Source organism: Amblyomma maculatum, chromosome 4 (assembly GCF_055883805.1).
Source record: "Amblyomma maculatum isolate TAMU_Amacu chromosome 4, ASM5588380v1, whole genome shotgun sequence".
Classification (NCBI taxonomy): Eukaryota; Metazoa; Arthropoda; class Arachnida; order Ixodida; family Ixodidae; genus Amblyomma; species Amblyomma maculatum.
The window spans coordinates 58,480,567-58,503,456 of NC_139347.1; the positions used below are offsets into that span (position 1 = coordinate 58,480,567).

A 22,890-nucleotide genomic window follows, 5' to 3' on the forward strand; every position below is an offset into this window, starting at 1 on the left:
ACGGTGCCGCGCATTGAGTTAGGGCTGCCACCAAGCCGGCAACGGGTAAGTGGATTTTCCCACCACACCTAATGGACCAGCAGTGCGGGGTACTAAAATTCTTCGGGGGCCTTCGCAAGTCGGGATACGCTAGGATTTAGAAGGAACTAGGCGGGAAAAGCGTGTCAGTGAGGCGGACATATTTGGCACCAAAGCCAAGCGCAAATATAGGGACTAGTGAGGTAAACAAACACAGCTAGAAATCAGCTAGCCAGAAGAGCAGCGTCTTCGAGGCTTTACGCGAACACCTCGGGAATCTTCTTTCGTGCATTTGCAGAATGTCGACCGCGGCTCGCCGTCTTAGTGCTTACCATATGGAACTTGCCTCGCGGAAATGTCACCTGTCGTGTAATCAACCTATATGGGCTCTACGACTGGACGGGAAACGCTTGGAAGCAAACGTAGACGACAGCTCAGGATTTTGCACTTCAAACAGCAGAGCAAGGTATGCTTTCATACATTTGTCATGTACAGTCAGAGAGAAAAGTTTTCCGAGCACGAGTTCGGGGAAAATACTTTTTTCTTTTGTGCGTGCTTTTGTGCAAATTTTGTGAATTAAATGTGCTGAAATGCTAGCGGACATGCATGCTACATTCGGAGAAAAAAACAATATTAGAGGACAAACTAGCCAGACAACAAAGTAAGAAATGTTTTCTTGCCAATCCATGTCCCGCAAACTTTTTGCCCTGATTGTACTGCCCATTGGTTCAGAGGAGAAAATAAGGGCATCATTTATTCATACGACCGCTGACAAATATGCTCAGAAGTTAGGTGTGCTTCATTGAGCAGAGATAGTGAACTCTCCCAATCAAGGGTTCGTCCAATCATACCTCCCTGTGAATGCTCTTTTGAGCCAATAAATGTATTCTCCACCACCACCCAATCACATTTCTTTTTGCGATGTTTATTGCCCCAGGGCATAAAAAATACTACGAAGGATAAAGGGTGAGGTCAAATAAATGAATAAAGGTTGGCTGATGCAATGAAGTCGAGGAGTGAATGATTATGTGGTCCCTGCGCCAGCTGCCACCAGATGCCGGATCCGCGTTGGCTTCAGTGCTAGACATTCCCACAGCAGGTGATGGATGCAAGCTTTTCTATTTCTGGATTTGCTAACGGGGCACCCAGGGTGTGGATACCACTTTCTGGTCACTGCCAGGGTGAGGGCCACCCCAACTCTAATCCCCCGAAGCGCCACCTCCTCTGCACGGGTTAGACCGCGGGGGAGGCTTACCGTACACGGTGGTATCAGATCACGTGTACGGCGTCGGGGGTGTTCCTTTCTTGTTAAAAGTAGGGCAGCATGAGGCGGATGAGGTTAAGAAGTTTGCAGGGGTCAAGTGGATGTAGCTAGCACATAACCGGGTTAATTGGAGAAATATGGGGGAGGCCTTCACCCTGCAGTGGGAATAATCAGGCTGATGATTATGATGATGGTGATGATGATGATCATCATCATCATCATCATCGTCCAGTTTTATGAGATTCGGCGATATCGAGGTTGAGGGTGAAAGGCGGGTCGCAGAATCCGCTTGGCTTCGAGCACTTAAAAGGCCACGCGGAGTCCATTCAATACGAATTGGCTGTGGTATGCGTGCCGCTAGACTGTGTATGTTTGACAGATGTTCCTCTATTTCTTTCCTCCTCCTCCTCCTCCTCCTCCTCCTCCTCCTCCTCCTCCTCCTCCTCCTCCTCCTCCTCCTCCTCCTCCTCCTCCTCCTCCTCTTTGCTTTGGCTTTTGCGAAATCAGAGAACTCCAACGAACAATTTCTGGCTCACCAGAAATTTACCTTTAGATCTTACGCGTTTTCTGGAAGAACTGCTCATGCGCCTGCCAACTTGATCATGTCACGTGTCTCGTGATGTCACCGAGCTCGACGACCAATCTCTGCCCGGCAACGTTTCCTGCTAGAGAGATGGCCGTGATTTTTCGCTCATAACCCCGACGCCGACACCGCCGACGCCGGATTTCCTGGAGAATGGTGCAGTTAAAGTTATTACGTTAAAATGAGCGTCGTGTTGCTCGAATCCAAATATTTTATCTTTTTTTTATGCCTCACGACGCCGCGCTTCAATCAAGTTCGCTACGGTGGGGTACACTGAATTTGGCTTTCACCTGTTGGTAACAGTAAGGTGGCATGGACGATTCCGGAGCATATTGCAGTCATACATTTTGACGATGATAAAATGCAAAAAAAAAAAAAAAAGCTAATGGGCAGCGTGATGCTTAAGCGGACGTTAAAGAATGCCGCGTGTTTTCCTTGTAGTTCACACGCCGCTCTGGTAGGATAAACCGTGGATATCAGAAGGAATAATTAAAGAAACGATATCACGATGTAGCGCATGCAGACCGTGTAACATCCATACACAGTTTTGCAGTGATTTAAAGTAGCTGCACACTTGTATATTTAATGTTAAAAAAAAAAAAGACTGCTTCGAGGAGCCGTAGAGGCCTTTTTTTTTTTTTTTAGGTTCTGCCTTTCTAGCTGTAAATCCGACTTATATACACGGCGTACTAAAACAGGAAGGCAGGAGAGGTCGCAGTAACTTATCAGCTGCATAGTTCATCGAAATCGACGTAGGTGAGTTTTAAACTTTTACATCTTGGCGTCTGATAATGACTATAGATTCGTACCTGGCTGTTAACTACGAAAATATAAGCCTTTCGAATTTATAAAACGTGATTTAGCTCTTTTGTATGGCGAAACGAATTCGGGCTGTCCTCTGCATCATTCGCTTCAGCTTCGCCTTAAAGTGCGAACTCACTATGCCTTTAGCACCGCCTTTTCATTCAGCGGTATTTCATATTTGTTTAAATTATTAAAATTTTGAAGATTATTGTTGCTGTAACATCAGCACACATCCCAACCACATGTTAGTAAGTTATACGCACCAGAACGAATTCACATAATTGCGCCTCTAGCACACGTGTTGTCAACGGTCCTTCGTGGTCTCAATAAAGAAAAAAAAACATCTTTGTTGCCGATGCGATGCATACCTGCCTTTCCTGCAGAGAGCCTGAATTCGAACCCCAATGCCGACGAACTTTTAAGGCGGAAGCCTTTAATGGCTCATACTGTCGTGGACAAAGTGTGTCCCGCATTGGCGGCTGCTGTCGCGTGGCGTTCATTGGCGCGCATTCAAGTGTGGGATTGCAGATGGCAGGAACGCTAGACAAGATGAGGCTTCTCAGGCTTTCGCTTTTCAATACTTTAGTCGCTTAAGTCCCTCGTAATTTTTGTGTTATTGAACGGCGTATTTTTTCGGCACGTTTTTCTCTATTCTGGGCGACGGCTACGGCGCCGCCCTTTCTACCGAGTGAACTGGTATCGCGCAATGTGTGCAGCTATGGTGTGCCTGCATGTACTACACGCATCAGCACAAATTACGCGCGCCGCGAGTGACATGATTAGCAAAAGGTAAACGACTTGCGCAAAAAGTAGATGAAGAAAGAGACGTGACAACAAGACAGAGCGCAAACTTCCAACTGGTTTTATTTAGGAAACGGTACCTACTTATATAGACAAGTGAAATCATATCATATCGATCAAGAGTAAACACGTGAGCACACAACCAGCGAAGATCATCTACCAAGCAGGGCAAAAATGACTTAAATCTCATCATATTATCACTGAGGCCAAAAAAATGTTTGCTGTGTAAGAAGGCTGAATTATGTATGCAAGGTATACCAGCAAACGCAGACAGATACACACACATGCAAGACTGCGCGCGCGCAAACAACACACACACACGCACACACAGAGATACACACATAAACACACAAACAGACAAGCACACGTAAAATCGTAACAACACATTCTATGGCTAAGCCAAGTCAGACCTAAAAACAAAGTAAAACAGGCAGTCGCAAACTAAAACCGATAAAACAGCCAAATGGCTGAAAACCTAAGTGAATAAAATCAATTTTCTAGGCAAAAGCCGCGTCAGTCATAAAAATTAACAACAAACAAGAAGAATTGTTGATTTCTAGGCAAAAGCCGCGTCAGCCATAAAAATCAACAACAAACAAGAAGCAGTGTAACAGCAAGTAACACAGCAAATCACACATGTCCTAAAAAGGCTAGCTCCTTATCTAGGAGTGTTAAAGAGGTTGAACTAATACATTTTTCACCGTTTTTCGTTATTAAAAAGGCCTCAATGATCTCTCTCTGCACTTTGGTTTTGCTACGTGCGAGAATTACAGTGCCCTCATACACAGGTTTGCATTTATGGCAGACAATATGGTCATACAGGTTGCCAGTTTTATAGCTTTCCACATTCCTCTTATGTTCAATGATTCGGTCATTCACACATCTACCCGTTTATCCAATGTATAGGCACCCACAAGTGAGAGGCAGGCTGTACACAACATTGGTGGAACATTCAATGAACCTGGTGCCATGCTTCTTTTCACATCGCTCACGTTTCTTGGCCAGAACGGTACAGACGCTTGACAGCTTAGTAGGCACGGAAAAGAGAACAGTCACATCATTCCTGTTGCCAATCTTCTTCAGGTTATGGGAAATTTTGTGCAGATAAGGGATGACTTGAACCTGATGTCTTGGCCGAGGCACAGTCTAGCCTTTCTTACTGTCATTCCTTTGTGCTTTATGCAGTAGACTTGCTGTTACACTGTGGATTACGTTGGCGGGATACCCTGCTTTTTCAAGACGATTGATCTGGATGGTGACGCTGCTTTTCAGGTTGTGTGAACAGCTTCTGGCAAGTGCGGCTTGAAGAAGACCAGCTATAATCCCACGTTTGATGAGCTTCGAGTGGGCGCTTTCATGGGCCAATAAGCTTTTCTTGCTGCGTGGATTGTATTTGAAACAAGGGCCGCATCCGGAATCGCTGAAGGTAATAAGCAAATCAAGGAACTGAATCTCCTGACGATGTGGTAATTCCCAGGTGAACTTGAGGCCTATTGCTTCGGCCGTGAACAGCCCTACAATTCTGGCGACAAGGGCATCCACATCGCATCCAGGCGTCGCTTGAAGTATGAAGTTGAGGTAGTCATCCACATACCTCAGAACTTTCAGAACACCCATGCCTGTCAGGAAGTCACACATTCGTCGGTCCACGGCTGACAAGTAGATGTCACAAAGCACCGGTGCCGCAGATGAACCTATGCATATCCCTTCTTTTTGGACAAAGAATTTTTTGTTAAAGAATATTGCTGTCGAATTGAGATAAAACTCAAGCAGGGTGATGAAGTTGTCAGTGCTTAGCCCTGATGAGCTCTGGAAGTTGATTTCACTAGAGTACTCAATCTTCTCCCGGACAGTTTCAAGGAGCCTTCCTTGTGGAACAGAATAATAAAGATCTTCCACGTCTACGGAAAAGGCTGTCTGAGTGATGAGTGATGTGGTAGGTGCTGGGCTCGTATGTAGGAAATACGTATTTACTGACAAATAAGCAGCCACGAGGTGTCGCTCACGGAAGATACTCCGCACCCCAACAAGGGCTTCAGTAGCGATATGCGGACGGCACCACCGACGCCACCTTTGTGAAGAAGTAGATAAGAACCACCGGCACCTGTGCAAACTATGCTGGCCGCACGGCCACAGCTAATTATAGTTTGGCACTGTAATGGAGGTAAGTCCGATTAGCTCAACACTCGCTCAGTGCTCTAATCCTTCTCCTCAGCTGTTCTGGAACCGAGCATGGCCTGACCGGCTACATTTGATGAGTGCGCTGACACCGGACAGGCTCAGAGAGAGAAAGAGAGAGAGAGAGCGCGCCGAGAGGCCCCACTTTTTTGTGTGTTTTGCCACGGTGTCGAGGTCTAGAAATCAACACGCTTCTCTAATTATTGCAAACAATGTTGTCTCGTTCTATTCATTGTTTGTTTTTCATCCTACCTGCCTGACGTTGAAAAGCCGCCTCGACGAACATTCAGTGCTCGCACTAGTTATTAACGCAGTATTAGGGATGGAGAGAGGAACAAATTCAAAAGTTAAGTTGAATATACATGCGGAATAGGCAGGGACGTAAAAAGAGAGAGAGAAAAAAAAAAGCACTTGTTTCGTTTCTCTTCATGTCCCCGCCTTTCGTGGTGGTATATTCATGATGACATCATATCAATTAACCTCAAGTCCCTGTCCCTCCGCATATATAGCAACCTTTAACTCTAGAGTGTCCTTTGTATCACGTACGGTAGGGTGTGGATAATGGCCCCACGTGAATGCGCGCAGCCTTGCGCAGACTGCATTTACCGCCATAAATTTATGTCAAAGAACAGTCGGAGGGTCAACTACTGGAGACGCAGTTGCCACTATATTCGTTCGAGCTGTCGGGGTCAAAAGCTAGCTTTTCTGATGTAGCGACCTTAAACAGCAGAGGCCGCTTTCAGTGATCCTAAATTCTAACAATTTTTAGAGTAAATTTTGTTGGAAAAAGGACTTCAAAACCGACATTGTCTCGCAGTGTTGAAACCGCCGGGGGTTGCAAGCTGCTGAAAAAGAGGGCTTCAGGCTGAAATTTTTAACTGAGGAAATTTTCGATTGCGGCACAGAGCATCAAAATACGTGCTCGTGTTTAAGCAGCGATGGAAGTATTGTAAGCACTGCGGCTGATTTATTCCATCTCTCTGATTAGGTGCACGCAGTCTGTTTTTTTTTTTTTTTGTTTTATTTCGGTCAAAGATTTGCCTCATTGTGTTAGTTTTTCTTCTACACAGGGGCAAAAAAAAAATCATTGCGAGGAATTCGAAAGTTCTATAACGCATTTTTATTGCCCGAAAATTGCACATTTCAAGAAAACGACCACAAACGAGACGAGGGGTTCAACTTTACAGATATATTTTAACCAACTCATTTCATACTCCGTTATCGAATGACATTTGCTGCATGCGACGTCGGACATGGCAGTTAGCAGGTATACATAATGACTGTCGTCTTCACTCTTGCAACGTCTTCTAGGGCCCGCCTTTGTAACCACGTGTAACATTATTTTCTCTTATTCTACATTATAATCTGGAGTGAGTGCCTGTGACGTTGCGGCTGATTTCTATAAAGCAACGTTTTTTGACAGCTGCAGTAATAAAAGGACGCTGACCGACAAGTATGCAAGCAAACAAAGAAGTGAATAAAATGTTCCAGAATGCCGCCCCAAGTATTCTTTTCTGTGAACGCTGTACTTCGTTAGGTTCTAAAAACAAGAAACAAATAAGAAAAGCAACCACGAAACATTACCCCTAAACGTTCACGCAAATCACTCTAAACCCAAGTGCTTATGTTACTGTGCAACCGAGCGGCCCTTTTGGGCAGCCATCGAATGCCCCGCAATTACTTCGATGTGTCGTCCGTATAGGTTGACCTTTTTATGCTCAGAGGTCGACGCCCCTGTTTATGCATATGTGACAGCTTGCATCAGAACTTTCACCGCATAACTACACCGAACCGTATCTCGCCATAACGCGTACGCTCCTGCACGCAAGCAAGGAAAATTTGCAACTTTCTATGCCCCAGAAGAAGTCAGATTTTTTTGTCTTTTTGTAAAGCTACTGTGCGCGCAAATTTAATTCGCTGACCTTATTTTGTGCCTCACACGCGAAGCCTTGCGTCGCTTAATGAGCGGCTAAAAATTCAGCAAAGCGCCGGCGACAGATAAAATTGCCGCTGTGCTGGTGAATAGCACGCGCCCGCTTTTGAGATTCTCTTGTCAAAGAGTCTCTCAAGTGTGACGTCACTGAAAGCACTGACCTGTGAGCTAAGTGGGATCACCGCTTAAGTTATTAGGCAGAAGTTCATAGTCTTTAGTGCTCTTGTGCATCCTACAAGTATTTATAGAAATGTCTGAAAGAAAAAAAAAAAACGTGGCGAGGTTAGCTTCGTTAGGTCGAATGCGAATTAGATGCGCTCGCACTGCGGTTTGGGGTCGCACATTCTCATTAGCATACAGGAGTAATCTGTCACATTACGCGAAAGACCACAGAACAAAGCCGTGTCTTTCAGTCTTTGTTCGTGTCTTGCAGTTGCGCTGTGACGCATTTTATGCGAACCGCATCTAGCTGGTTTGGGCGAAACGTCGTCGCTTTAACATGATCGCAAATCGAAATTGTGACACAACCGTACCTTGGGAAAAGTTGGGCGGTGTCGTACCATCTCGCTTCACACTTAGCACCCGTCTTCTAGTAAAGTTGCAGGCTATAATTTGCGGCAAGGATTCGAACCGTCGACATTGATTGATTTATAGGAAGGGAAAGGTGCGGTAACTGTCTCACTTGTGTTTTGTGGACACCACAACCGCGCCGTAAGGGAAGGGATGAAGGTGGGGGTGAAGGTGGAAAGAGAGAAAGAGGAGCCGTAGTGGAGGGCTACGGAGTAATTTCGACCACCTGGGGATCTTTAACGTGCGCTGACATCGCAAAGCACACGGACGCCTCTTCGTTTCGCCTGCATCGAAACGCAGCCGCCGAGGTCGGGTTCGAACCCGGGTACTCCGGCACAGTAGTCGGGCGTCTTACCACTGCACCACCCCGGCGGGGCGACGACATATGCGCCCCTGACAAGTTTACGTGACGTAAACTTGTCAGGGGCGCATATGTCGGCGCCCCGATTGCGTCACAACTCCGATTCGCGATCACGTGAGCAATTTTCTCCGACACCATTTTTCTATTTTACATTTTTCTGAGATACAGCGCCTTCTTTTGGGCAAAAACAACTTTAATAAGCAAATATAAATGTATTCGCTAAATGAAAAGGTGGTGTGAAAGACGCTTCGCGTTTGCTCTTAAAATGAAGCTTCGGCGTGACCCCTATTTTTGATCCGTCATACATATAAAGCTTTGCATTAGATAGATTTAGCTTGCCGGAGACGTACTGACGTAGACGTATACCGGTCTGCCGGACCCCTCCTGAAAGCTTCGTGAGCGCCGGCGCGCGCGCGCGCGCGTGTGTGTGTGTGTGTGTGTGTGTGTGTGTGTGTGTGTGTGTGTGTGTGTGTGTGTGTGTGTGTGTGTGTGTGTGTGTGTGTGTGTGTGTGTGTGTGTGTGTGTGTGTGTGTGTGTGTGTGTGTGTGTGTGTGTGTGTGTGTGTGTGTGTGTGTGTGTGTGTGTGTGCGTGTGCGTGTGCGTGTGTGTGTTTGCGCGCGCGCGTGCGTACGTGTGTGCGTGTGTGCGTGCGTGCGTGCGCGCGCGCCGATGAGGACGCGGAATCGTTTTTTTTCCTTCTTTGTAATCATTTCGGCACGTAATATAATTAACAGTGCAGCAATGAGTAGTTTGAGAAGCGGCGCGTCTGTGTTTTATAATATATTTCCGCAGTCATCTCTTATGCCTCACATAACCGTAATCTTAGGCGCAGTGTGGGGGATCTATTTAACATATGTCTACGTAGTCACAAACTTTAGCGATCTGCTTTTGTCTCCTTAGTACTCTGCTTATTAAGGCTGCAAACCGTATATCTATTACTCGCAAGCCCCTGCTCCTCGAAAGCACACGCAATATATATGAATGCAGTTGAGAAATCTTCTGACCAAGTCTTATTTGGCATGACGGTTGATTTGCACTCCGTCTATATACTCAATGCTAAGACATTGCCACTATTGCACTCTCTCGCATATTGTTCAAGCGTGTGTTATTCAGACGAGAGCTCCTTGTCATAATAACAACATCAGGAGCCGGGTAAGTCCAAGCAACATCAACAAAAATCATTGTCCTAATGCATCGCCGTTACAAGGCGGGCATTTAATCTGATTTCGGCTGTCTACACCATGCTGGCGCGCGGTGTCGGTTCATTTCTCCGGCGCCAGCGCCGGAACAAAGGACCAGCCTGTCGCGCGCACAACAGACGCTCCTCGCCAACAAACAGCTTCCATAATAAGACCGGCTGCCATCTTCACAGCGTGTGGCCTTTCTAGCTGATTAGAAAACCACTGATCATTGCGCAGCATCTCGACCGGTGTTTGTGACCCCTGCCTGTGCGAAGTGAAAAGGAGCGCTAGCTCTCTTTTCGCTATGCAGACGCAAAAACAAGAGTGACAGCGAAGCAAAGACTTTTCAGCCGAAAAGAGTAATGTGCAATCAGCAGCAGCTGCTGCAGGGCTGCTTCGAGTGAATGCAATGCCCTCTCGTGGTGTTGGACATCAACAAGATTGGAAAAATAAAAGCAACAGTGAACGTCCTTTAGGCGCTGTTATTCTTGTCACGGTCTCTCCAATTTTGCAGATGTGACCTCTATTCGCACAAGATTGAGAAAGAGATGTCCGGTGCTTTACTGACGGGGCAAGGAATTCTTCGCCGAAGGGGTTCGTGCAGTACTAGGGGTGCATGTTGGAGTGGAATGCGTTGTACGTGATTAGAAACCTGTCAAATCGTGTGATAGTTTTTCTCTATGCTTTCATTACTTTTAATTTTAGCTGGTTTGTGATTTCAGTGCTACACAGAAGATGCCTTCCTCAGGCGTCTGAAATCTTTTCCTTTGCTCCTTTTTAGTTCTGCTTATCATTTTGCTGTCAACAAAATGTTTGCAATAAATGAACAAAATTTTGTAAAAGTATTAACAGTTATGGCGTGGTTAGAATGTAAGATTTTCCCGTCCATCCTGGCACGATAAAATTTTTCGCCTTCAATCAACGAGTGATTATTGAATCGACAACCCATTCTTCACAAATCTGTGATTTTCTGAACCGACATAAAGAAGACATGTGGTGCAGGTAATAATTATGGCATTCTTTCCAAGCACTCGTAATGAGTAATTTACATTCTTAAGGAGCAATCAAGTTAATGCGGGGTCTTTTGCAATGCGCAATGGTCGCCCGACTGCAATCATGGTCGGTAATTTGCGCATCTTTCCATCGTTTCACAGCGGTGCTCCCTCTAATGGTGCTTGTGCGGAGGACACTAAAAGCTTAATTTTCTCCCTGTCCTGTAAAGGCGAAATAAAAGTAATGGGCACATACTTCGCTCATAATAGCCGGTTGTCCGTAACGTCTAAATAGCAAAAAGAGGGAGGTTCTTGTGGAATGACTGCCTTGTTCTTCGTCTCGAAATAAATGACGAAAGGAAGAGTTATTACAGTCATTACCAGTATAACGCTGCCATCCAAAAAACGACTACACTAATATACAAAGCAGCTCGTGAGCTGCATGTCTAAACTTTAGTTGAAGCAATTCATGCCGTGTGTAGCAGCAGCAAAGTTTTTAAGTTCGCGTCTAATGTTGCGACATTCCACAAGAAATTATGCGAGCATATACGTAGTTCTTCACTTTCTTTTTTTTTATGTTCGCTCTTCTGAAACCTCGCGTGATAACTTTTTGGTGTGCATGTTAATTCCAAAGTTTCACCGCTAGTGCCGCTAGCAGCCTGCCTCATTGTAGATCTGAAGGAATGCGGGGAGGGGGAGGAGGGGGAGGAGGGGGGGGTTTAAACACGTAAGGTAAAATTTCCTTCTTTCAAAGCGCAACGCTACGTTTTCGGTACATAAACTTTGATCTTTCAGCCACAAAATTTATGGCCAGCTAGATAGTCACTAACGAACAGACGCTGACAGCCTTCTAACGCCAACCATAATCATATCATCAATAAGCAACTTCCTTTAAAGATTTCGGCAACTGAATTGCTTATTTGTTTCAAGCTTTCAGTGGTTTACGGCATCACACGTTTAATAGCTGGGAAGCTTTTCTCCTTCTATCGCTGGACTAGGAAAATAAATGAGATGAACGCCTTTGGAATATGTGGGCAGAAACTAAAAATAACTTCTACGTTAAGTCGAGCTAGTTGGTCAGACAATATGATGCACCACGCAACAGAGTAGGCGACGACACACAGGAGAGGCACACAATACATACACACATAAACAAGGACAATGCTGCACTGAAAACTGAATAATTGAACACCAAAATCCTCTTCCTTCTCCACTTCTAAGCACACACACCACTTCTTTATTGACGGTCCTCCCAATGATCTAAAAAGTCTTTCTCTTTCTTCGATAGGAGAACACAAGACATGCTAACGCAATCATAACCTTTTAATTTTTTAATCACAATTACTTTTAGTTTGGTTTGGTTTGGTTTGGTTTTGTATGTGGGGTTTAGCATCCCAAAGCGACTCAGGCTATGAGAGACGCCGTAGTGGAGGACTCCGGAAAATTCGAGCACCTGGGGTCCATTAACGTGCACTGACATCGCACAGCACACGGGCACCTTGCTTTTCGCATCCATCGAAAAGTGGCCGCCGAGGCCGAGATTTGTTTTCAATTGAAGCTCTTGTTTCGAATGCTATTTCATAACATTTGTCAACCACCCCAGTGCATTTCTTCTGTGTTTGCACCGTGGACGTGTTTCACCAGTAGCCGATATTGTTCATTAAGTCGAAGAACTGCTACTTTTAGCAGTACTCTTTTAGCGAAGCTGCTTTATACATGCATGTCAATGACTTTTCTTACTTTTCATATGGGGAGAGGCTTATTTGAGGCAGAGGCACGGAAGTCAGCGTGAGAAGTCATCGCCTGGCCTCCTGCTCTGTATAGTGCAATGCGGAAACGAGAAGAAATAAGGCTACTAAAAATATTAGAGATATTTAGAGGGAGCCCTCAAGACAACAAATTGTCTGCGATGCTTCCACACATGAAAACAACAAAGAATTAAAGTTCGACCCGGTCAGGAACACTGCACATACAGGATTTGTCTTCGGCTGCAAAAGTATGAGAGAACTGCGCGCAGCTTTTCTTTCGGCGGTATTACTATGTTTTGGTAAATTTTAATGAATAACTGCTGCTTAAACTAGGGTAGAACGAGGGAAAGAAGATGGTTACACAGTATGAAAGACTACTGAATAAGGAAGAGCCTCAGTTGGAAAGCTGATCCAACGCTTCGACAAGTGGACTTGTCTCCGTCTGGGCAGCGCGATCATCATTGGCGGGGGCTTAAATACGCTTTTTCTTCCGAAGAAGAAATGCCAGAGTGAGGGAGAAAGAAGTAGGGAAAGAAATAAAAACCCCAATACTTTTTTGTTTTGAATTTCTCAGTCTGGAATCGGTGATCATGTGGCCTGAAAAAGAAAATAAAAAGCGGCAGCAGCAGGAAAGCTGCAATGTGGGATGGACGATGGGTCAGCATCTAATGCAGGTTCGATGCTGGCACGCCTTTTTTGAAAGGGTACATGCATTCGAAAGGATCCTGATAAAAAATACAACTACAGGGGAACAGTTATCAAAATCTATCCACAAGGCGGAAAGGAGGACAAAGATAGAATAATAACAGATCAAATGACCCATTCCTCCCAAGCCTGAAGAAAGTGATTCAAGTGAGAAGCAAAGTAAGAATAAGTGATAAGATGAAAACATGTTTCGAAAATCCCGCGCAGCTTTAGCTATTGCTGAGTGGGGACAAAGTTAATTAACTCTATATTACAATTAACTGTATATAAAATTGTTTTCCCGAATTGTTATGGCGCAGAGGGAATATATTTAAGGGATTCTAGTGCACCTTTCGAGATATTAATTCATGTTGGTTCCAATGTTCTAAGTGTATGAATTAGATATGACTCCCTATATTTTTGTCCCTTGAAGACTTAAAACCTGACTGGAGAGTGAATAATTTAATTCCTTGGAATGTATGGCCTTTATGATTGAAATTCCAGGAAACTGTTTTAGGCCGGTTTTTGCCTGTGTCTGCCCGATGGCCGTATAGCCTTACGTTCACTGATTCTCCTGTCTCTCCGATGTACTGTTTCTGAAAGAAGAAGCATTCTAGAAGGTAGACAACGTTTGAAGATGTATAATTAAAACCTGATTTTATGAAATCGTTTGCATTACTTGTAGCCGTGGTGTCCTTTTGTAAATGATTGCAGGTCTTACATCTGGGTCGAGAGCAAGTATGTGCTGGACACTTGTTGTCGAGTTTATAATGTACTAGAATATCTGTGAGGTTTGCTGCCCGTTTGTACGTTACCTTTGGCGCCCCCAGGAATATTTTCTTGATGCGTTCGTTAGACGGTAGCATGGAGTAGTATTTCCTCAGAATATTGTTTATGTTTGGAAGGGCATTGGAGTATTTCATTACAAAAGAAGGCTGTCATTCAGTGTTGGTTTTTGGTCGTTTCTCGAGCCCAACGTTGCGGTTTAAAGTTGTGAAGCAGTATTAATAGACGTGAATGTGGCTGCTTTTTGGGGATTGCCAACCTTGATTGCCAGTGAACAGGTAATAATCGGAAACGCACCTATTTCGAAAGACTCTGCCGCGCAAAGTACGTGTGAGCTCTGAGAATGAATGTTCGATTAAATTGCGCCTCGGCGCTGATCAGCGCTGCTTAGAGCGAGCGAGAGCATTGTAACGAGAGAGATGTTAATTAAGGATGATCTCCCGAGGAGAGCCATTTTTAGAACGTTGGGACTACTGGCTGCTTTCTTCATTAGACTTAGCGCTCATGAAAGCGCCTCGAGAGCAGATATTAATTAGACACGTAACAATCACTGCAGTGCTATGCGATTGAATGGAACGAAGGAAGACGAGCGCATTTAATTAGGTACGGCTAAATTAACATTCAGCGAAGGTAGGAATTCTCGTTCCCCCTTACGCTTAGCATCTTACATTTCATAGCGTTCTTTACTTACCTGGGAACCTAGCTCAAGATATGCATGAAATGGAAAATTAGGTTTTCAAGAATTATTTGGTAGCCTAAATCTACATGCGCTGTGCGTGTGACAACTATAAATTGAGATTAGCCCTCAGGAGATGTGCTATACAGACTGGCAATTGCTCATGTTCTTCAAGTTCGAGGTAAATTATATTTACATTTTAAAGTTAGGTATACTAAGCTGATATATAAGAATTGAGAAGCTGAAAATTAACGCAGGTAGTAATTGTAGCGAGAACATTTACTGAGACACTAAAGAAGTTGCGAAGTCGGTTGGGTCTCTCAGTCTAGGGCTCCAGCTCTGAGTGGCTCTGGATATCGGCTCGTTCCATTAAGTGACGTTGGCCTCTAAGCTGCAAGGGATGCAGCGTTGCTTCACAGGTCTTCGGTGGGAAGAAGAGATGGGTGGGATGATGTAGACAGCACAACTTCACTTGGTACAGATAGGGCAAATTCGAGCAACATAGACATGGGTCCGGGTGTTACGTAGTGTGAGAATGGTGTAGTAATACGAGGTTTATGTAAGTGTGAAACTGGAATTGGCGCTGCTAGGTCATAGCCTTCTCTAGCTCCAGGTTCTTGCGTGATGGGCAAGTGCTTGAGTCCAGGTTCTTGCGTGAACACTGACTATGTAACTGTCCCCGATGATGAGAAAGTACTTGAGCACTGATTAGCGATGAGGTGAAACAGTTTCATTGTGTGCTGAAACTTATAAAGAAATAAGACTCCTGCGGCGAGGCATTTCCCATCAAGCCCCTTGTCAGTCTGGCTGATATCAGATTCAGACACACATACGCACAAAAAGCCGTGAGAATAATTGCTGACTTCCTTATTTGAGGCAAACTTTATATTACACGATTTCATATTGTTCGAGTGACCACCCTACATACGTTTCGTCTTTTGTTTTCGTACCAAGTTGCCCGTAAAATTTCTAAGCACTGTTTGTTTCAGATCGCTGGCTTGGTAAAAAATAGAAACGTTTACAACACGCGCTTACCGAAAACATGGCATGTACCTAACCTAGGTACCAACAATGGCCTCACATCTATCAAGTACACATTATCATCGTTACTTAACAAATTAGATAAGAATGGATTATCAAATGAAGCTGCAGTCAACATTCTGTTCAATTTGTGAACATTCCTTTTGCCCGTTTGCTCTGTAAACCTATTTCTTATTACGTTTATTTAGCTTGCTAATAATTCCTATTATGCATGTAGTTCTATGTTAAATCCAAATCAATATTATATATACACGCCGTTTTTTTTTTTATGTATATACGTAACTGTACTCTGATGCGTGTCGCGTCACGTGTTCACTACATTTCTGATTTTGCCTGTTTTTTGCTTTAGTCTTTATTATTTGTTTGTTTACTTTCTTGTGTTGCATACAATCACATTTTAATGTAACTGACGCCCACTGACGACTGCCAACTTTTGTAGCTAAGGTCTCGTCAAACTGTTCCACCTTCTTTCTTGTAAAGAAAGTAGATAAACTTCAAACTTCACAGGTTAGGACTGCACATAGGCGATGCTGCAGTCCGTAGTACCGCGTCGTTTGCGGCTTCCAAAAGCTTCGTGTTGAGATACCGTTCGGGGAAGTGAAGAGAGCCGAACTTGACTGGCGAATTTGACTGACGGATTTGACAGCGGATATCCCGGAATGCGAGCTTCCGAGAAAAATTCCGCAGTATATATGAAAGTGCCTGGGGGCAACCTGCCTTCGAGTTGCGAATACAAGCGTTTCTATACCAATAATTTACCATGATTAATTATGGGTGCGAGAACATTATTTTCGCTAAGCCTAGTCAAAAACGAATACTGTACCTTTACTATCGAATCGAATGCGATTCAAGTATAGTGATGCAGCAGAGTCCAATGCAAATTGAACATTTTGCTAATAACGATTATATGTGCAAATATCTGCGTAGAACGATAGAAGAATTGCAATTTGTTATTGACGATAAATGAGAATAAGTGGCGAGTGCTACATTATATATAGATATATCTTCCAAGATTGGTTCATCAAGGCAGGTTTTGCTGATTATGCCTGAGCCCTGCAGCGTTCGCCACTATCTGCGACCATGGATGAGCGTTTTGAAAGCCTCCGATATGGACGAAACCATCACGTGGTTCTGAATTAATCCTCCGGAGCTTACAGATCTGCTTACAAGTTATAGAGCTTACATATTATTAGGCGCGGCATCGGTGTGCGCATGGTTTTTAGAGAGTTGTGAAAAAATAACAAGGCGGGCCTCATCTGAACATGGTGTCAAATAATTAGACAACTAGAAAAAAAAAAAATCTTCGATTCGCTTCGAATAATCATGTGCAGTCTTTGTCAAAAGTGTAGAGCCCTGAGCGTGAGCTTTTGAGACACTTCGTGCGGCTTGTAATGTATTTCCAGTGTTCCGAATCACTTGATGGTAAGAAGATTTTTTGTCCGACCCTCTCCATTGGAAAGGACCTGCACTAATGCTAAAGCAGCGCCAGCACACTGCTTGGTAATAGAACCCCTGGGCTCTACACTTTTGACAATGGCTGTACATGCACTATATGATTCGTTTAACGAATCGAAAAGGAGGATATTCATTTTGCTATTCAAGTGTTCAGATATTTGCACATCCCTGCTATTAACCATCAGTTTCGATTTTATGGCGCACTTCAGTTGAGCTCACGTAAGTGTAATTCGATAATCAGGGCTCGTTTCTGAAACAAGCCCTTGAATTATCCTCGTGTCTATTTCATAGAACATATAGAAGCTTACGCGTTCGTAATTTTACAGTTTTTTTTTCGGTAACGTCGCATGTTCTCCATAAACAGTCGGATTGCAGAAGACGCACGTACAGTCCTGATATCGGGCCGCTAATATAGGTGCAGTGACAATGCAAATATAAAAGGACGCGCAATGCAACCTGCATGCCTGTTGTTCCACACTGTTTTGGCAGAAAAGCACAGCAGCTTGTTGCTTCTGGTAGTTTCGACTGAACATGTCGTATGAGAATCAAGTGACTCAACTTCATTACCTTGTCGAGCAGCTTATTCATCATGGAAACGAAAGGTGCAGCTTCTCTCCTTTCTTTTCATTTATCTTGGTAAGACTTATATGTCGTGTTATCCAAATTGTACCCAATACTTGTCTTAGCTCCACGGCTACATATGCTATAAAGGAAACTAATGTGAGCGGCTGGATGTGCTTGTGTCCTGTCGACCTGATTAGGATCACGAATATCGTACGCTTCCTATGTTCTTGCAATAAGATTCAAAACTAGAACAATCCACTATGAACGGATTCATTTTGATCCCATTTCGGACGTTAACTTTGTAAAATTTCGAGCTACCACCGGTAAATGACATTCACGCTGTGAAAGTACTTGCGATATTTTTCAGATAGCTTTCCGGGAGCATCTAATCGGGCCAAAGACGCAACTGACAACGGTATCAAAGTGAAACTTTGAGGCAAGCTTGTGGTAGCCCACAAAGGAAGACCTTATATGTCATAGAGATAAATTATGGGCGTCTAGCTTTTGCCATTTGAGTGCATTATTTATGGCACGCTGTAGGGTCGTAAATGGCCCGACCTACCTCTTCGTGCACTCTAGCATCACGCGCCCATGTTCAGGAGGCGATCATTACGATGCAGCAATCGCCCATCAACGCGCAAAGGTTCAGCATAATACGGAAGTCCTTTGATACCCACCAAGATGAGATTATGAGCGAACAAACCGAGGCCGGCCTCGTACATCACTTCCGGTGGTGCCCTTTTTACGGGGAAAATGACAGCGACCTGAAACACGGAAGCCCAAAGCCACTATAATATTTAGGCGTCTAAAACTGTGCAGCAGATGCGGAAACCGGTACACGCTAGGCGGGGTCAAATTTGGGACGACCTGAGCTGTTCGGTCGATAGCCTGTGGTACCGGGCCCTTGTAACATGACTAAAACGTGTAAACAGGTTACTTATGATGGGCGCTGTGAATTCGGCTCCAAGGGTTAGGTCAGAGACTGGCGGCAGTCTTGTGAAAGGATGTTTATTAAGTGACATATCAGACCATTGTAGTAGGGGTGCAAAATTATCGAAGTCCATAAGAAGGCTAAACTGTCATCAGCAAAACGTAGTTAGGAGATTCTCGCCTGAGACTTTGTTTCAGGATTTCAAAGTATAAGTGTGTAAAATAGAGACATTTTGTTGTACTGTTGCACCGTGTGAACAGCTTGGCGGGATCGTCCCTAGATCTATTAAAGATTGCTGTAGCTTCCATTTCGCTGCCACAGAATTGCGACAAAACTATACCTTTTTCCCCGCCTGCATACGCTGGCACGCTGCACAACTGTCAGAGTAAGAATGCTGACCTATATTTTCTTAGCGAAAGCGTAAGACAGGACGGACACACGAAAGGATGTATGACAATTGGTCCCCTGTACTGCGCTGGGCAAACTTTTTTTTTTTTTACCACAAAAATGCATAAAATAATAGAGCATCAATCTCAACGAGTTCAATCACGAAGGGTAATCACGCATCAATATTGCGAAATAAGCCGAGCGTCAATCTTGCTGCGATCTCTGTGGCTTCGCCTACAATGCATGAATTTTGGCTCGACAGTGTAATAAAAGCGGGCCCTCTAATGATAGCCGCTCATTGGTGCGTGCCGGGGAGGCGTCACCGAGTAGCGGTCAGCGCGGCGTCACGCATCAAAGGCGTCCAGACCGGGGAGGGTGCAGTAACGGAATTGGGTCACAGCTGGGGGCAGCTAGCGGCAATCAGCGAGGTGGTGCGCGGAGGCGCTTTCCGGCGCGGAAGCACGCGCAAGCTGGCGAACTGGAACCGTGGCTCATGACGGAGCGGGAGGGCGTCGAGTGCGGCGGGCATGAGAGGAATCATAGTAACATGGTATCTGCACCCGTTATTAGGGTCAGAGTCTGTAACAAAACCGTTTTAGAGCGAAATTTCCTGCTAGGGAGGTAGCTGGTGAATCAGATGTCAAATTTTGAAACCCCTTTTTTTTTTTCATAGACGGTTAAAGTCAAGTATTTTCGTGAATCGGAACAATAAAACCAGAGTTATGATGTGTCGAAATTACCCCCACTGCCCTCAGGTGTTACAATGAACATCGATTTGTGTCGACGCCACTTGCTGTTGAAACAATGAGTGATAGCCACAATGGGAGCGCAGTCTTACTTGGCGAACTGTAACTAATCGCGAAAAAAAGAAAAGAGAAACGCCGAATTTAACAGTGGTGTACTAAAACGCGTTCCAGTGCTTTAATTTCCTCTAATGGCTTACGAACGAAGAAAACGCGTCTACTGCTACTTCAGTTCAGAAACCTTCGTTGTTGTGAGATGGAAGTCGGAAAGCGTTTCGTTGTTGAGAGAAATGAAATATTGAATCATGAGTGTTGGCCCGGGCCACTAAAATATTTCGTTCCGTCGAGAAATACAGAAATACAGTTGCGGTTTTCGTTATTGCGGGGTTCAACTGTATGTGAATTTGTCGCGACTGCTTGCCCGTCTGTCTCATGCCTCCGGCCGCAATACACAACCCAAGCGGCACGGAGACATGATCGAAGACGGGCATGGTACCGCGGTGGCGATGCGTGCCACGCGCGACCGTGTTTTGGCTCGCGATGGCCCAGGCGACGGACATCGATTGGAAAGGGGACAGTAGCCCCGGTCGGTACCAAAAGGTGAATGAACCCGCTCCCGGAACGCATTCACAACCGGAAACACGCCTGCATTCGAGAAGTGATGGAAAGGTTTGCAAGAAGCAAATAACGAGCGCGTGCGGACCTCGACAAAGATGTGTCACTGACCCGAAGTGCCCACGATGGCCAGGGCGCGTCCCATGAAGTCGAAGAAGCCGGATGCTTCCTCGTTGGCCTCGCGAATCTGGTAGCTGATGGATCCGTAGGCCGTGTGCCGCTTCTCTTCCTCGGCCTTCACGTACAGTCGTCGCCGGTCGTCGAGGGAAATCTGCGCAACGCCAAAGAGGGGAGGAGAGAGTCAGACATTAGCCAAAAGCATACTTGTTGCTGATACATCTGGTGTACACTGACAGACAAATGGACCACTCGAAAGCAACAGGGACAAGGAAAGAAAGTGTAAAATAACGATTTATGTATGAACGTCAATAGTTTCCGCGTGAACAGAACAACAGTGTACAGTTCATGCCGTAGAGGGGAGCTGTGCTCGTGAGCGTCGCTAGATCTTATAGGAAAATAAACCTTGTTTGAACATTTTCTTTAACGAAAGCTCAAGCTGTATTGCTCAAGAAAGCAAAAAAAAAAAAAAACAAGTACAAAACAACGAAACCATACTAGACTAAGAAATAGAAACAAGAATTATTTTTTCAAGTGCTAAAGTCAAGGGATACTAGGTCATGAAATTTACATCCGTTAGGTTCGATGACTATGCGCGTTGAAAAGCTATTCCACTCCATGATGCCTAGTACGAAATACTTTTCAAACTTGTACATATACGGCATGCGATGCGTTAGCTTTGAATTGGCGATCGAAACGCAGGAGAAGGTGGACGTTGAGTGGAAAAAATTGCGGAGAAGCGAAGGACGGTGATAAAGTTAAAGAGCTCCAGTCTTGATAGTTTCCGACTTTAAGATAAGCCTGCTACTGCAGCTAGATTCTTTGAGGCAGTGGCACTGGAAGTGTGTGAGCAGTCAGAAAAAAAAAATCGCAACAGTTTTGCAGGGACTCAGTGTTAGCTACTTGACAGGCTTGGTCAGGATCCTCTATGCCGATGCATGTTTGACTCTCGGGTGAATGAGTGTGAGGCAGGAATTTTCTTCAGGTGAGCCTTTTTGAGGTTATGATTTGGAAGGCGAAGAGAGCGGTTAGCGGACGCTGAATTTAAATATATGTGACGGTGCTATATTAACTATCAGAGCAGGTGGATTCTGATACATTTATGAATAGTGGAATGTTAAAAAAAAAAATGTTATTTAGCAAGAGATAAAGAAACAACTTTATCTCCAAAAAGTAGGGCTAGCTGGGCAGGCGGGCTCAAGGTGGCCTCCATTCGAAATCAGCCTCATGGGCAAACGTAATCAGGCACAGTTGCGTGATACTGTTTATACGGACAAATTTGAGTTCATGTTATTCATCCGCTGAGAGAGATATCACAAGTGTGTGAAAGTGTTGTCATTGCAGTCCCAGATAATGTGATCCTGAGTTGACAGCCCGCACGTGTTGCGAATTCTACATGTGGGGTCCTATTCTCTACATTTGGTGAGGCATAGTAGACAGGGACTTAAGAGAGAATTGGTTTATAATCTCCAAAGATTTGTGGCTTGCGCGTTGTCGAGGTTGGCATGCAGGATCTGGATATACTCGTCTCTGCTCGCGGTACAGGGTAGTGATCTCAGCGTACGAGCAAGTAACACGTGGACATGTGAGAACTCCGAATGAAAGACATAAGCTTTGTTTCAGAAGTATTAACTGGCATAAGCCAAGATGAACACCATGCACTTACACTATCTAAGCCGAATTGCAAACATTGGTGGTTGAAAAACAAAGTGGAGTTTCTCGTTCCACGCGCCTTCCCTTGAAACAAAAAATTATGTGAGCGCTGCTTTAATGATACCGACTTACCGTGTATGGCTGCAGTAATGTTTCCACATCGCACTAAACATACAGCAAACACCTGTTGTTGGTCGGCTGATGGCCGTTACATCGATCACTGGTGTCCCAGTCACCCACAGTGGCCCTCCTTTTCTTTTCACGCTTTCTCACTTTTTTTGCCTTCCGTGTCAACGTATATCGACTTACACTTCCGGGTTGAGGCGTGGCTGAGCCTATTTGAGCACTTTGTCAGAATATTTTTCGAGATGAGATAGCTGGGTACAAAAAAGAAAATTTTGAACTGCGCAAGTTGTATCGAAAGCAATCTGAAGTTCTACAGCTTCCACGTGATGTAAGGTTTCGTGTCATGCCAACATTTAGGATTAACTGGAAATATAAATATTGTTTTCTTTCAGCGCGGTTGCGTGCAGAAGAATATAAGCCGGTCACGTAGGTATAGTACTGGCCGCCGCGTGGTGTGAGGCCCTGATCACGCCACTTTTCGTGCATACCACCTTGTTACCTGCTTTTTGCAGTGAATGCCGGAGTGCAATCTAGCAATGCGTTGCTCATTTTGAGGACTACTAGAGATTGTAATGTACATAACTTTAAATATCGCATTTTATGTAAAATATGTCTGAGCGCATTATTACCATACTATACTTCCTGGCTGACTACAAATTAGTGTTTATTTTTTTTTTTT

The 22,890-nt window shown here is 44.6% G+C and overlaps 1 protein-coding gene across 1 annotated transcript in view; it reads right to left on the reverse strand.

The window, feature by feature from the left end:
• Positions 1–22,890, reverse strand: part of LOC146191158 (uncharacterized) — a 174,444-nt gene that overhangs the window by 8,041 nt on the left and 143,513 nt on the right. The window contains exon 2 of the mRNA XM_084601630.1: positions 20,427–20,586. Within this exon, the coding sequence (XP_084457756.1) occupies positions 20,427–20,586 (160 nt within the window). The remainder of the gene's footprint in view (positions 1–20,426; positions 20,587–22,890) is intronic.